At 43.3% G+C, this 15,580-nt stretch overlaps 1 protein-coding gene across 2 annotated transcripts in view; it reads left to right on the top strand.

The window, feature by feature from the left end:
* Positions 1-15,580, top strand: part of CREBBP (CREB binding protein) — a 124,459-nt gene that overhangs the window by 69,280 nt on the left and 39,599 nt on the right. For both annotated transcript variants that reach the window (XM_021719092.1, XM_008071123.1), the window contains 10 exons: positions 958-1,060; positions 1,378-1,524; positions 2,397-2,514; positions 3,050-3,221; positions 4,538-4,582; positions 6,640-6,764; positions 7,423-7,611; positions 10,008-10,424; positions 12,445-12,624; positions 13,802-13,991. In XM_021719092.1, the coding sequence (XP_021574767.1) occupies positions 958-1,060; positions 1,378-1,524; positions 2,397-2,514; positions 3,050-3,221; positions 4,538-4,582; positions 6,640-6,764; positions 7,423-7,611; positions 10,008-10,424; positions 12,445-12,624; positions 13,802-13,991 (1,686 nt within the window). The remainder of the gene's footprint in view (positions 1-957; positions 1,061-1,377; positions 1,525-2,396; positions 2,515-3,049; positions 3,222-4,537; positions 4,583-6,639; positions 6,765-7,422; positions 7,612-10,007; positions 10,425-12,444; positions 12,625-13,801; positions 13,992-15,580) is intronic.

Below are 15,580 nucleotides of genomic sequence, written 5' to 3'. Positions count from 1 at the left end.
AAAAAGTTGCCTGGGCAGCAAGACCTCATGTCTACAATAAATCAAAAAATCAGCCGGGCGTGGTAGCGCATGCCTGTAATTCCAGCTACTTGGAAGACTGAGGCGGAAGGATCGCTGGAGCCCAACAGGTCGAGGCTGTGGTGGCCGGGAGCGTGCCACTGCACTCCAGTCTGGATGACAGAGTGAAACTTCAACTCAAACAAAAAAGAAGATTATAGACAAATTGACCTTCTATATTTTTCTCCTGCACTTAATTTTTGTGATTTTATTTTCTGATATTCAAACAAAAAGAGATACAAAGGTATGTGGCAGGTCAACTTAGTCATTTAAGGGTGATAATGAAGCAGAGTCAAAGTTTGAGGCTACACGTGTCATAACTTTTTTTTTTAAATATGTATTCTTTCTTGCTTGCTTTTTTTTTGAGTTGGAGTCTCACTCTGTTGCCCAGACTGGAGTGCAGTGGCCGTTCCCGGCCACCGCAGCCTCAACCTGCTGGGCTCTGGCAATCCTTCTGCCTCAGCCTTCCAAGTAGCTGGAATTACAGGCATGCGCTACCACGCCCGGCTGATTTTTTGATTTATTGTAGACATGAGGTCTTGCTGCCCAGGCAACTTTTTCATTTATGATACCAGCTAGCCTTTGTAAACATACCGTATTTTGGTTACAAAGTAGAGTAGGGAGGAGACTACTGCTAAATTTGTACAAGTTGCTTACCATTATTGAAAATAGAGTTCTTGGGCAACCCCTTGGGGTCCCCTCCCACTGTGGGAGCTTTTCTGTGCTCTCAATAAATCCTGCTTTCTTAAAAAAAAAAAGAAAGAAAATAGAGTTTTACTAAACTGCTTATTATTAAAACTTACAGGAATCCCTCATTTGTATGGTAACATGTTTGTCATCAAAACTTTGAAGTATGTATTAGAATCAAAGAGCTGATTTCTTTTCTTTCTGTCTTTAAAGGAAATAACCCAATGAACATTCCAGCAGGAGGAATGACAACAGATCAGCAGCCCCCAAACTTGATTTCAGAATCAGCTCTTCCAACCTCCCTTGGAGCTGCAAAGTAAGACCATGTTTCAGTTCTGTGTTGATGGTCGGACACTGAAGTGGGCTGGAAATCACACAAAACTCTAATTCTTTTTACACATGTGGCAGAGGAAATTGTTTACATGGGGCAGTGGGAGGATGTTTTTCTTTTTTAAATTATATGTGTAGAACAGATAACAGATTAAACATAGTTTTGTTGTATATGCGTCGCTTGCCAGTCCTGACTTAAACTTTTTAAAGTCACATACAGCTGAAGAAAAAACCTTACTTGATTGAAGTGCATGCATTTGAGTCACTTCAGTAGGTGAACAAAGCATCCTTGTTTCCCCTTAGCCCATTGATGAATGATGGTTCCACCTCTGGTAACATTGGCGCCCTCAGCACTATACCGACAGCTGCACCTCCTTCCAGTACTGGTGTTCGGAAAGGCTGGCATGAACACGTCACTCAGGACCTGCGGAGCCATCTAGTGCACAAACTGTATGTACTCACTTCCACCCATTCATCACATCTTGTGACTGAAGGCAATATAATAATTTTGCAGTTTCATAGATGTCTGATTCTGTTCTTAAGTCACCCATTGACCCCCAGCTGACAGTACCCTAGGAGCTGACAAGAGTCATGTACTTTTTATGGAGTAGCCCCTACTGCTGGTGGAGCTCTGGCAGTCCTGGGCAAGCCAGGGATTCCCAGACCACATTGTCCATGGACTAGGGTATCCGAGAAAGCATTGGTGGCTCCGCACTGCCACCAGTGGGCATTGACTTGCAGCCCATGTCGTAGAAACAAAGGCAGCCAACCTTATGTGCCTCTGAGCTCTGGGATACTTGAGGGGGCTGGGGTTAGCTCAAGAGCTCTGCCTTATTTTGTGGCTCATGGTTATAGTTGTGGAAATTGGAGGAATTTGAGGTTGGTAAGTACAGATGGCATATCAGTACTACCATATAGTTATTGAACGTAACAGAAAGTTAACAGTTAACTTTCTTGAGCTACTTATCTTAAATTGAAGATGAAGTTAATCAGCTGGAATCCCTTTGAATTTTTTTCTCTTCCTTATTTTGATCAAAATTTTTTGTAATGGTTTAAAAATTAGAAACTAGAAATCGTATTGTTTTTGCAGTGATTCAGCAAATATTTGTTAATAGCAAAATATTGGTGTGTATGACATGTAGATAAGTTGATAGGCCAGGATTGTTTCCAGGGAGTGACTTCCTTTGTGTGTTCCTGTACTAGGTAAGAGAGGTTTGGCATTTCTCTCAATATTGTATCGTCACCAGAGGCAGACGATCCTGATTTTATAGTTCTCATTTGACGGCATTGAGAGTTGCTTAGTAAATGCATTGTCCTTTCAGCGTCCAAGCCATCTTCCCAACACCTGATCCCGCAGCTCTAAAGGATCGCCGCATGGAGAACCTGGTGGCCTATGCTAAGAAAGTGGAAGGAGACATGTATGAGTCTGCTAACAGCAGGGTAGGTTGCTGTACACCATGCTCCGCCTGTACAACACCCGCAGTAGATGGAACTACAACTGCCTCATCTATTATCTGGAAGTAGGGGTATCTTTGCAGTCAGGGGGGACTCCTCACTTGAGGACACTGACCAGGAACACTTCCTAGATAAGACAGGAAATTTCTGCACAGCTCTCTTGATAAACTTCATTGGTAAATGCGGTATATAAAATTGCTTACATGTATGAAATGTATTTTTTATAGTAGGTGTTGTTTATAATGCTTATATTGTAGTATTGCCAGCATCAGTGAATATCCAAGAAGAGATTTAATTGTGGAATGAAATGTAATATGCATTTAGTACCTACTGTTTGATAAGTCCCATAAAGTCACTAGGAATTCAGGAAGAATTTGGGCATTGGGTTTTATCAGACGTGTTGAATACTTTTGCCAGTGCACTTAAGACGATTTTACTAGTTTGTTAGAACATACAACAGATCATTCGTTTGGTTTTTTATGGTTCCAACTGCTTAATATTGAATGCTATTGATTTTTAGGATGAATACTATCACTTATTAGCAGAGAAAATCTACAAAATACAAAAAGAACTAGAAGAAAAACGGAGGTCACGTTTACATAAACAAGGCATCTTGGGGAATCAGCCAGCCTTACCAGCCCCAGGGGCCCAACCCCCTGTGATCCCACAGACACAGCCCGTGAGACCTCCAAGTAAGGATTTCCTTTCTTTCTACAACCTCTTAGCCTGTGTGATTGATTTCTCTTCTGTTTGGGGTGTATTTCTAAGGATATGGAATTAAGATCCCTGAAAGGGCTGCCCTTGGAAGCTGTTTAGGTAGCAGTGGCCTTGAATACCTGCCTTGGACTGTTTTGGGATACAGAGTTTCTCTTCTGGGTATATCTAGGTCTGAGTAAATACAGATTCTTTATTTATTTATATATCTTTTTGAGTCAGAGTCTCACTCCTTGGCCCAGCCTGGAGTGCAGTGGAACGCCCACTCATGGCCACCCCACCGTTGACCTACTGAGCTCTGGCGATCCTTCTGCCTCAGCCTTCTACGTAGCTGGAACTACAGATGTGCACTACCACGTTCAGCTATTTTGTATTTTATTGTAGAAACGAGGTGTTACCAAGTTGCCCGGGCTGGTCTCGAACTCTTGGGCTCAGGCAATCCACTTGCCTCGCCCTCCCAAAGTACTAGGATTACAGGCTGAGCCGCTGAGCCTGGCTTGGGAAGGTTCTTTAAAGCAGAGATCCCCAGACTGTTACTCGTCTGTAACCTGTTAGGAAGTGGGCCACATAGCAGGAGGTAAATGGCAGGCAAGCACCTGTATTTACAGCCACTCCCCATCACTTGCATTACCACCTGAGCTCTGCCTCCTGTCAGATCAGCATTGGCATTAGATTCTCATAGGAGCATGAACCGTATTGTGAACTGTGCATGTGAGGGATCTAGATTGCATGCTCCTTATGAGAATCTCATGTCTGAGAATCTGAGGTGGAGCTGAGGCAGTGATGCTAGTTCTGTCTTCCCTCATGCCCAGATGGGACAGTCTAGTTGCAAGATAGCTATTTCCAGCTGGGCTTGGTGGCTCAACCTATAATCCCGCGCCTTTGGGAGGCTGAGATGAGTGGATTGCCTGAGCCTGCGGGTTCGAGACCCGCCTGGGCAACTTGGCGAGACCTCATCTCCACAATAAAAAAAAAAATTAGCTGGGCATGGTAACGCGCGCGCCTGTAGTTCCAGCTACTTGGAAGACTGAGCAGAAGGATTGCCGGAGCCCAGCAGGTCGAGGCTGCAGTGGCCGGGAGTATGCCACTGCACTCCAACCTGGGCGACAGAGTGAGACTCCAACTCAAAAAAAAGGGAGGGGTGTACTGGCATCAGAATGCAAGTGCTTTTGGATCTATTGATTGGTTTTTTTTTCCCCTTTAAGTTTGAAGCCCTCAGTAGGAAAATTCATATTCCTAAACCAAAGATGATATTAAATAACCAGGGTGTTTTTTGTTTGTTTTGCCATTGTAGACGGGCCCCTGCCCCTGCCAGTGAATCGCATGCAGGTTTCTCAAGGTATTTAACTACTTGTTGTGAATCATATTTTAGCTTAACATTCAACAGCCACAACACTTATTACTTCCCTCTTCCCTTGTGTATTTCTTTTTGTAACCTTTTCTTTCCATTGCTTTTTGCCGATGAGCAAAAATTAGGTCTACCGGTAGTATGAATCTGTAGTATGAAATTCACAGGAAAGGCCCAAAGAAATCAGAAGTAAGATTTATCACTTTTTAATGGTTAGGAGAGTACTTGCTTTGAGGAAGAATGCAAAAAAAAAAAAAGCATTCTAGATGGGGATAGGAAACATTTCTGAATGCTCTGAGGAGAAGCATACAAGCCAGTCCTGAGGTGGTGAACACCTGCTGGGATGAGGTGGATGGGGGGAGGGGGTGCGGTGACTGCTCCAGGCTGTAGGGTTTAAGCCCAGTGGGCTGGGTATTGGCTTCAGGATTGTGTGTGCATAGAGGTCCCACAGCAGGTTAGGGTGGCAGCAGCTGTCTGAACAATCTTCAAAGGTTCTTTCTCAAGTAGAGAGTCATGGTTTTTGGTTGGTTGAGGCAGTCATTTTTGTTTGGGAGTTAGAGGACAGCCTTGGAGCTCTTGACACATTGAGACCTGAGCAGTAGGACATTTTTTCAGTTTGTGAAATACAGTAGTGACATTATCCAGAAGATTCTAAGGAAACAAGCCTTGATGCAGGGTGCATAGTAGTTTGGGAGAGAAGAGGTCACTTTAAAATTGAAGTAGTCGTATTACATACTGAAAAAGATGTAGATGAAGTGTTACTACAAAGAAAACTTTACAGGGACTTGTTTTGATGGACTAGCTTTGAGGGGTGAAATAAATCAAGAAGTCAGAGAAAGGAAGCCTGAAAAAAGTGACTGAATGCTGTGTTGGGGATTGTTCTGGGGCTTTAGTTTCCATAGGAAGGTGCTGCTGGTTTGGGGTATGATGACACAGCAGGTTAGCAGCAGAATGTTGGAATAGACGTTTTCTAGGTAAACGCTTATTAACCTCCCTACCAGTATATCTAGGTCTGAGTAAATACAGATTCTTTAGATGCCGTTCCTTAGTACCTCTTTCTCTCTTACTTTGTTAATAAAATTCTCAAGGAGAAGGGAAACTTTTGCATTATAGGCTCCCTGGAAAGTCCTCCTTGCCAGTGTAGGCACTCAGTTATTTGAGGGTGACATTTCTAGGTCGTCATTGAAGGTAGTGTTCAGTGAAGAAATGTCCTTTGAGCCTTGTCATGGTTACAGTAGTGCTAAGACAATGCCTCTCAGAAATTCTCTCAAGGATTCTGTTAGATTTCAGTTTTGGTCCCAAAACTAACTTGAACCAGCGTTTATTGAGAGCTCAAAGTTTGTAGAATATTGTTGGAGATTACAAAGAACTAGACGCTTACTGGCCAGTAAGTCTCTTTCAGTGGTGTGACTTTGCTGCAAACTAAAAGGAGACTAAAGTTGAGAACTATTGGCCCTTGGGCACTTTAAATGCTTGAAGTGCTTGCAAAATTAAAACAGTGCTTGGAGTCTTAGCACAGATTCTAACAATAAATGTAATCCCAACTGAGGAGCTGGGAAACCTAGGATGATGAGAAGCAGCTTCTCTAAAGGCGCTAGGTAGGGTGTGCTCAGAATGTTTTCCTGGTCTTAGGAAGCATCTCTTCTGTATATGGGGGAGCACAGTTCTGGCAATTTGGGTTTTGTTCCTTTGGGACACCTCACCTCCTCTATTGCTTTGATGCTTTACGCAGTGTGCTACCTCTGGATCAGCTCTGCCTCAGCCTTGATTGCTCACACACTTGCTTATTTATTCGTGTTTTACCTGACCTTCTCCCCTCATGTCCCTGTACTCCCCTAGCGTACCTCCTCATGCCACCACACTGATGCCATTTTCCCTGGATATGGGAAAGTCTGTTTCTTTACCATCTTCTCTAACTAATTGGTTGATTTCCTTTCAGTTGTCTTTTCTTGCCTATGTGTTATCTTACTTAGAATTTATTTGGTGAGTTGTAATTCTGTTTTCTTGTGGGTGCTTTTTCTAATGAACTCTTGTGGGTACATTTACAGGGATGAATTCATTTAACCCCATGTCCTTGGGAAATGTCCAGTTGCCACAAGCACCCATGGGACCGCGTGCAGCCTCCCCCATGAACCACTCTGTCCAGATGAACAGCATGGGCTCAGTTCCAGGGGTAAGTGGTTATCCTTAGCTGTGCTGCAGAAGTCCCTTGCTCTAACATGGAACATTTCTCTAAGCAGCAAAATTCATACATCATCTAAGAATACTGTGGTTTTATTCCTTTGAGTTTGGGTTATGCTTTATTTCCTTCATCTCTCTCTTTAAAAAATCTTCATTACTACCATGAGTATGATTTGACTGTTAATTTATTTTTATTGGAATAACAAATTCATAAGAATGTGTGACTTTGTGAGAAGATAGGACTTCTGAAGATGGAGAAGGCAGCCTTAGATATATGACCAAGAGGGAATTGTCAGCATCTATTGACTTGAGAGCTTACTCTCTTCAGGCTACTTTCTAGACACTTTAAAGACTAATAAAAGGCATGATTTAAACTTTAAATTATAGATTGCTATTAATTTCTATTCAGAAAACAATTCAAAGTTGGTTTATTTGAGAGATTGACTGAGAAAGCCGGCAAGTGCCTAAGAGTCAGAGAGTTCTTAATAAGTGGTAGTCTCTTCCCACGAGGAAGGGCAGGATTTGAGCCCTGTGCTCCGTATCCTCTGGGTTTGGTGAGCCCTTTGGTCTTTCTGGTTGCACCATTCATCTTGAAGACTCTGGCCCTTGACTTCTGAACTGTAGCTGTCTTGATGCTTGTTGTCTTGTAGATGGCCATTTCTCCTTCCCGAATGCCTCAGCCTCCAAATATGATGGGTGCACATGCCAACAACATGATGGCCCAGGCACCTGCCCAGAACCAGTTTCTGCCACAGAACCAGTTCCCATCATCCAGTGGAGCAATGAGTGTGAACAGTGTGGGCATGGGGCAGCCAACGGCCCAGACTGGTGTGTCGCAGGTACAGTACTCTCCAGGGAATGTGGTCACCAGTAGTGTCCACGTAGCCTCAGCTTCCTATGACCTTAGCCTGTCTTAGTTCATGGATATTACATTTCTAGAATACACATTTCATTTTCACGTTATCAGTATCTCTTTATTTTTCCACAGTTCGCCCTGTAGTTTTTAACTTACTTGGAATGCCTCTTATCTTCTCTGGGTAAACTATATACACAAGTAGAATGGATTGTGATTTTTTTTGTTTCATGTGCTTTTGTGTTTTGGTCTTTAGATTTTTAATTGTTTTATGTTTTGTGTGTGTGTCTTTTTAATTCTAAGTTTAACATGTGATTCTGAGAGACACTGGGATTTTTATTTATTTATTTATTTTTATTTTTGAGTTGGAGTCTCACTCAGTTGCCCAGACTGGAGTGCAGTGGCCACTCCCGGGCACCGCAGCCTTGACCTGCTGGGCTCCAGCGATCCTTCCACCTCAGCCTTCCAAGTAGCTGGAATTACAGGCGTGCACTACCACGCCCGGCTAATTTTTTTGATTTATTGTAGAGACGAGGTCTCGCCAAGTTGCCCAGGTGGGTCTCGAACCCATGGGCTCAGGCAATTCACTCACCTCGGCCTCCTAAAGCGCGGGATTACAGGCTGAGCCACCAATCCCGGCAGACACTGGAATTTTTAAAAGAGAGTGAGAAAGGACCCATGAATTCACTCCTAATGTTTTGGTTTGTGTATCCTATTGCAAATCTCTCCACTGCCCAAGTAAAGTCAAGCTAACTGAATCATTTGAGTAGTACCCTTCTTGTTGAATGTTAGTCTAGAGCTAAAGAAAACTACTTTCCATTTATTTTGCAGCTCTTTTTCTCTTTTGTTAATTGTAGTACATCAGATTGGTGCTGTAAATAAAGTGCATGTATTTAAAACAGGCCAAATGTTCCCCAAAAGAGATTTATGTTTTAATTTTTTAATATGAAGTAATACTGAATAAGTCATTTAAAATACTAGTTGTACTCACTAAACAATTATTAATTCTTATTTTCTCTAAAATCTCATCACTCTAGAACAGCTAGAACAGCAGTCAACAAACTTTCTGTAAAGGACCAGAAAATACATATTTTCAGCTTTGTAGGTCATTCAGTTTTGGTTTTAATTATTCACTTCTGTTGTAGTGCAAAGGCAGCCATAGACAGTACGTTAATGAATGAGTGTGGCTGTATTCCAATAGAACTTTATTTACAGAAACATGTCACACAGTGAGCTGCATTTGGCCTGTGGGGCGGGAGTAGTCTGCCAATACCTGCTCTCTAGAACAGTGATTTGGAATAGTTTTTTAAAGATTCCACAGATAATTCTGAAGTGCCTCCATGGTTGAGAACCACTGCGCTGAAACATCAGGTTTCAAAAACCAATTTTTGCCGGGCTCGGTGGCTCAGCCTGTAATCCTGCGCCTTTGAGAGGCTGAGCTGAGTGGATTGCCTGAGCCCGCAGGTTCAAGACCTGCCTGGGCAGGTGAGACCTCATCTCTACAATAAATCAAAAAAATTAGCCAGGTGTGGTAGCGCGCATCTGTAATTACGGCTACTCAGAAGGCTGAGGCGGAAGGATCGCTGGAGCCCAGCAGGTCGAGGCTGCGGTGGCTGGGAGCAGCCACTGCCCTCCAGTCTGGGCGACAGAGTAAGACTCCAACTCAAAAAAACAAACAAACCAATTTTTTTTTTGTTTTTTTTTTTAAATGAAATACCCTTTTCCGTGGTCTGAGCTTTGGGTGAATGCTATGGAGCATGAAGCTGACAAGCAGAAAGTGCAGTTGTCTCTGCTTACCTGCCATTTCGCTTTTCCAGGTTTCAATTACCCACAATCCACTACAGTCCAGAAATATTCAATGGAAAATTTCAGAAATAAATAATTTATGAATGTTTCATGAAGCGGCATTCTAGGTTGCATGATGAGTTCTCACACCATCCCACACTGTGCCGCCCTAGGCATGAATCATCCCTCTGTCCTGCATTTCCATGCTATAGACACTATCCACCTGTTAGTCACTTAGTAGCCGTCTTGGTTATTGGTCAGAAAAACATAGTAAATATCAGACTTGGTACTATCCGCGGTTTTAGGCATCCCCTAGGGTTCTTGGAATGTATTCTTTGTGGATATGTTTGTTTAAGCCAGAATTTTCAGTGGTTATTTTAGTTATATAAATTAGAGTATGAGAAACATGTGTAGTGTTACCCTTTTTGGAAAGTACTCATTACAAGGGCATAGCTCAATGAATTTTCACAAACAGAACAGTCCCTTGAAACCGGCACACTTCATGATTAGATTTCCATACATTTCATTCTGCAAATCTACTGTCCCATTTTCAAATGAGGGAAGAAATTTTTAACATACTCTGTCTATTTCTGGTAGGGACAGGTGCCTGGTGCTGCTCTTCCTAACCCTCTGAACATGCTGGGTGCCCAGGCCAGCCAGCTGCCTTGCCCTCCAGTAACACAGTCACCACTGCACCCGACGCCGCCTCCTGCTTCCACAGCTGCTGGCATGCCATCTCTTCAGCACCCAACACCACCTGGGATGACTCCTTCCCAGCCAGCAGCTCCCACTCAGCCATCAACTCCTGTGTCGTCTTCTGGACAGACTCCCACCCCGACTCCTGGCTCAGTGCCCAGTGCTACGCAGACCCAAAGCACCCCTACAGTCCAAGCAGCAGCCCAGGCCCAAGTGACTCCACAGCCTCAAACCCCAGTCCAGCCTCCATCTGTGGCCACTCCTCAGTCATCACAGCAACAGCCAACACCTGTGCATGCCCAGCCTCCTGGCACACCAGTGAGTCTCTCTCAGTCTGCTGTCTTCCTGAGCCAAAAGTCTTCAAAGATAACTTTCCCGTACTGTCTGTCATGAAGTTGCTACAGCATCTTGGTGCCACCTCAAAAAGTACCTGTACTGTAATAGAACCCAAATGAGCTGCGTTTCGTTTCCAAAGTTGGCTCCAAAGGCTGTGTTTGGCAGGATGTGACTTGCAGTTATCCCACCAATTAAACGAATGTGCAGAAATCAGTAATTATAAAGAAATCATAGTCATGTGTAGGATCTTTAAACTATATAAGGGACCAGGTAATAGACCCATTATCTGTTCTAGGTTGGTGTCTTCTGAGGTTTGTTTTGTTTTTGTTTTTGTTTTTTTGAGTTGGAGTCTCACTCTGCTGCCCAGACTGGAGTGCAGTGGCATGCTCCCAGCTACCAACCTGCTGGGCTCTGGCGATCCTTCCACCTCAGCCTTCCAAGTAGCCGGAACTACAGGTGTGTGCTACCACGCCCGGCTAATTTTTTTTTTTTTTCACTTGTAGAAACGAGGTCTCTCCAAGTTGCCCGGGTAGGTCTCGAACCCGTGAACTCAGGCAATCCCCTTGCCTCAGCCTCCCAAAGTGCTGGAATTACAGGCTGAGCCACCAAACCCGGCCATTCTTCTGAGTTTTAATAGTTTTTTTCTACTAATGTTTTGTGGATTTGGGAAACATGCCATGTTCCTATTTGGATGACCAGGCCTATCAGCCTTTAGTTTTCAGACTAAAGAAGCCTTTTTTTTTTTATGATTAAATGGCAGATCCAGGTTAGTACCACTTGTGACTTAGAACTGCCCACTTGTCCATGGAGATGAGGTGGTGGAATCACAGCTGCATATCACGTCCCAGGCCTGCTGGCGCTACCCAGGCTGTTTGTTCTTGGCTGGGCTGCCTTTACCACCCAGGGCCTCAGACTGCACCCATCTCTGTTATAACCCTCTTCCAAGTTTTCACTGAAATCTTAGTATCCATTTACTTATCAGTCTACCTTAGACCACCCCCCACCACCACCACCTCCCTAAATACGTTTACTTTATTCTTGGGTACTGAGGTTGTTTATTAAATGCCCAAATCAACCCCAACAAAAAACCCAAGATTGCGTTATTATTTCTGTTTCTTCATAGGTAGATGTACTTATTTATCTTTAATCTATATTTCAAGACCCTTTTGTAGTTTTATGTCATCTTTTGTTTGTTTACTTAAAACTCCATTGAAAGCTGGGTATGGTGGCTCATGCCTATAATCCCAGCACTTTGGGAGGCAGAGGCAAAAGGATTGCCTGAGCCCATGGTTTGAGACCATTCTAGGCAACTTGGCGAGACCTTGTCTCTGCAATAAATCAAAAATTAGCAAGGCCTGGTGATGTGTGCCTGTAATTTCAGCTACTTGGAAGGCTGAGGTGGAAGGATCTCCTGAGCTCAGCATGTCAAGGCTGCTGTGGCTCTGAACATGCCACTGCACTCCATTCTCAGCAACAGAGTGGGACTCCAACTAAAAAAAAATTCCACTGAATAATACTTTGCAAATTAGGAATTCTGTTAGTGGTTCCTTCTCTTAATATTTGTTTACTCCGCTGCCACCACTTTCCACACAAACTGATACATTCTGTTTCCTTATAGACATTTGATTTCCCCTCCCTTCATATGGACTTAGATATGTATAATTCAGCCTTTTACCATAAACATTAATGAACGTATTGAAGGGAATTGATTTTAAGAGTATCCATGATTTAGCTAGAAGACTGAGAAAACAATTTTATATCAAAATTTATAAAACTCTGTTCCGCATTCTCGGCAAGAAGCGAGTTGTGTTTCTGGCTCATGGTGACTTCTCCTTGAACTCATTTCTATTTTAACTTCTATTCTCCAGTTCTCTTAAATAGGGGTACCTAATAAGTTAGTGCTGTGAAATGCTAACAAGAAACTGGGTTGGATGAGCAGCAGAGTTGAAGATCATTTATATTACCTTGCTTCCAGAGGTCAGTGACATTGGTTTCTTCACAGCTTTCCCAGGCAGCAGCCAGCATTGATAACAGGGTCCCCACTCCTTCTTCGGTGACCAGCGCCGAAACCAATTCCCAGCAGCCAGGCCCCGATGTACCTGTGCTAGAAATGAAGGCAGAGGTCCAGACGGAGGATACTGAGCCTGACCCTGGTGAATCCAAGGGAGAGCCAAGGTCTGAGGTAGGTGCTGCTCCCTGGAGTAGATTGCTGACTGCATGTAGAAGCTTCACCTGTGTCCTCAGGGGAAACATTAGGGGCCTTGCCATGGAAGCCCTTGGATTTTGTTTTTAAATTGTCTGAATGTGGGTTCAAGTTACAGTGTGTAGGAAGTAGATTAAAAACAGATTTGTTATTCATTTGTAGATATGAGGTGTAGATTTATTTTATTTTGCCAGAAATGAAGAACACTAGTTTATATTTAAAATGTTTGGGTCATCCAATAGCCTTTGCTGTTCGCCATTCATATCTAGTTCTGCAGAGGTAGACTGCAGAAGGGGTGGTGGATTCATTAACTGACTAACCTATGGCAGAAACTGAAAGCTAGCAAACCATGGGCTGGATCCAGCCTGTAAATGTGTAAATTTGGCCCACATAATATTTTAAAAATCAAGAAATTATAAGTAAAACTCTAGTGTTCTGGTGTTTCTTGAAAAATGAGAAACTTCCAGCATTGTGCTTGCATCCTTGTGTGATAGCAGTCTGCTTGTGAGCACCGACTGTGGCCTTCAAATGGGATGGGGGATTTTCAGTTAACCAAAGTCTACACTACTCCTTGCTGTCTGACACCATACCTTCTGCCTCTGAGCTTTTGATCCCTACCCCAATTTTCAAAGAGATTCTTACTCCAAATTAGAAGTAATATCTATATATGAAAATACTGAGTATGTGTGATTTTTATGCATTTTTATACTTATAATTTTTTTTTTTTTTTTTTTTTGTTGGAGTCTCACTTGTCACCCAGACTGGAGTGCAGTGGCCGCTCCCAGCCACCGCAGCCTCGACATACTGGGCTCCGGCGATCCTTCCGCCTCAGCCTTCCAAGTAGCTGGAACTACAGGCTCACGCTACCACGCCCGGCTCATTTTTTATTTATTGTAGAGATGAGGTCTCGCCAAGTACACTTATAAATTTTTAAATTAGGACCATAATTGTACTGATACTATGTTGAAGTGACTTAATGGACACCAACTGCTTCTTTCCTTCTGGGAAAGGAGAGGAGTGATAAATGCAACTCTGACTAGGGAAATGTTTTTTAACAAGTCCATATAGATTTTTAAGAGTCTTCTAGTAAGACTGAGTTAGAATAAGAAAGAGTCTTTGATATTCATATGTCATCTGTAATTTTGTTTTTCTAAAGATGATGGAGGAGGATTTACAAGGAGCTTCCCAAGTTAAAGAAGAAACAGACACAACAGAGCAGAAATCAGAACAGATGGAAGTGGATGAAAAGAAACCGGAAGTAAAAGTAGAAGCTAAAGAGGAAGAAGAGAGTAGCGCTAACGGCACAACCTCTCAGTCAACGTCTCCTTCACAGCCCCGCAAAAAAAGTAGGTCTTTTTTTCCTTACCTTATTGAACTGTGTTGTGAGTTCCATGGAGGATTTAAGGCTAAAGCAAAAAAATATTCCATTTCCCCTTTTATCTTTCTTGCCTACCATTCTCCAAGTTTTACCTCTAAAAATGGTGACACTGAATTAGATGCTAGCCTTGTAACCCTGCAGGGTTTCTGGTATGAATGAGAAGTGAACTGTGGCTCTGAGGTGCACTCAGAATACAGATCTCTCTTCTGAGATGCCATGGGCTGAGAGGCTGGAGTTGAAAATGTGTGTGGAGCCTTGAGCAGGCTAAGGAGTTAGGGCTTTACTTGGCAAGGTGTGAAGAACCAATGAAGTATTTGGATAGGAAATTGACAAAACCCTGATTTTAAGAAAATGATCGAGCCAGGCTCAGTGGCTCAGCCTGTAATCCCATGCCTTTGGGAGGCTAAGGTGAGTGGATTGCCTGATCCTGCGGGTTCGAGACCCGCCTGGGCAACTTGGTGAGACCTCATCTCTACAATAAATCAAAAACTAACCAGGCATGGTAGCACACGCCTGTAGTTCCAGCTACTTGGAAGGCTGAGGCGGAAGGATCGCCGGAGCCCAGCAGGTCGAGGCTGCGGTGGCCGGAAGCGGCCGCTGCACTCCAGTCTGGGCGACTCTCAAAAAAAAAAAAAAAATTAGCCGGGCATGGTAGCACACGCCTGTAATTCCAGCTACTCGGAAGGCTGAGGTGGAAGGATTGCCGGAGCCCAGCAGGTTGAGGCTGTGGTGGCCAGGAGCAGCCACTGCACTCCAGTCTGGGCGACAGAGTGAGACTCCAAATCAAAAAAAAAAAAAAGAAGTTAAAACAGGCTGAGCTCTGTGACTCAGCCTATAATCCCAGGACTTTGGGAGGCCAAGGAGAGTGAATCGCCTGAGCCCACGGGTTTGAGACCAACCCGGGCAACTTGGCGAGACCTCGTCTCTACAATAAATAAAAAATTAGCCAGGCATGATAGCGCATGCCTGTAGTTCCAGCTACTTGTTAAGGCTGAGGCGGAAGGATCGCTGGAGTGGCCATGAGTATGCCACTGCACTTCAGCCTGGGTGACAGAGTGAGACTCCAACTCAAAAAAAAAAAGAAGTAAAAACAGATTTATTTAAATAGTAATTTACAAAAATCTGTCAATGGTACTATAAATAGCACACACCTATGAAAAATAACTTACCCAAAACAAAATAGTGAGAAGAGTGATACCACTTTATAATTTTGCTATTTTCTGGGGAGAGTTCAGGAAACACAGCTGAATTCTCACATCTGCCTCTGCATTCATTCTGTTGCAGTATGTTTCAGTAGAAGTATATGAAGAAAATTCAGTCTCACTCAGATAAGTATTTACTCAAGTATTTGGTAAAGGAAGGAGTGTTTTAATAGGCCTTTCACGTACTGTGGCTGTTCTTTTTTGATGCTACACCAAAATTCAGCAAGTGAAAGTTTCTTTTTTTTTTTCTTTTTCTTCCCTTCCATGTCCCCCCATTCACAATACAGGCCAGGCACAGGGCCTGGACTGAGGTGTACACAGGGTAGATTTACTCTGCCTCCTTTTTCTATACAGT

Source organism: Carlito syrichta, unplaced genomic scaffold (genome assembly GCF_000164805.1).
Source record: "Carlito syrichta isolate Samal-C Ts95f unplaced genomic scaffold, Tarsius_syrichta-2.0.1 Scaffold314117, whole genome shotgun sequence".
Classification (NCBI taxonomy): domain Eukaryota; kingdom Metazoa; phylum Chordata; class Mammalia; order Primates; family Tarsiidae; genus Carlito; species Carlito syrichta.
The sequence above is the reverse complement of the archived record's forward strand: the minus strand, read 5'-3'. Positions and strand labels throughout refer to the sequence as shown.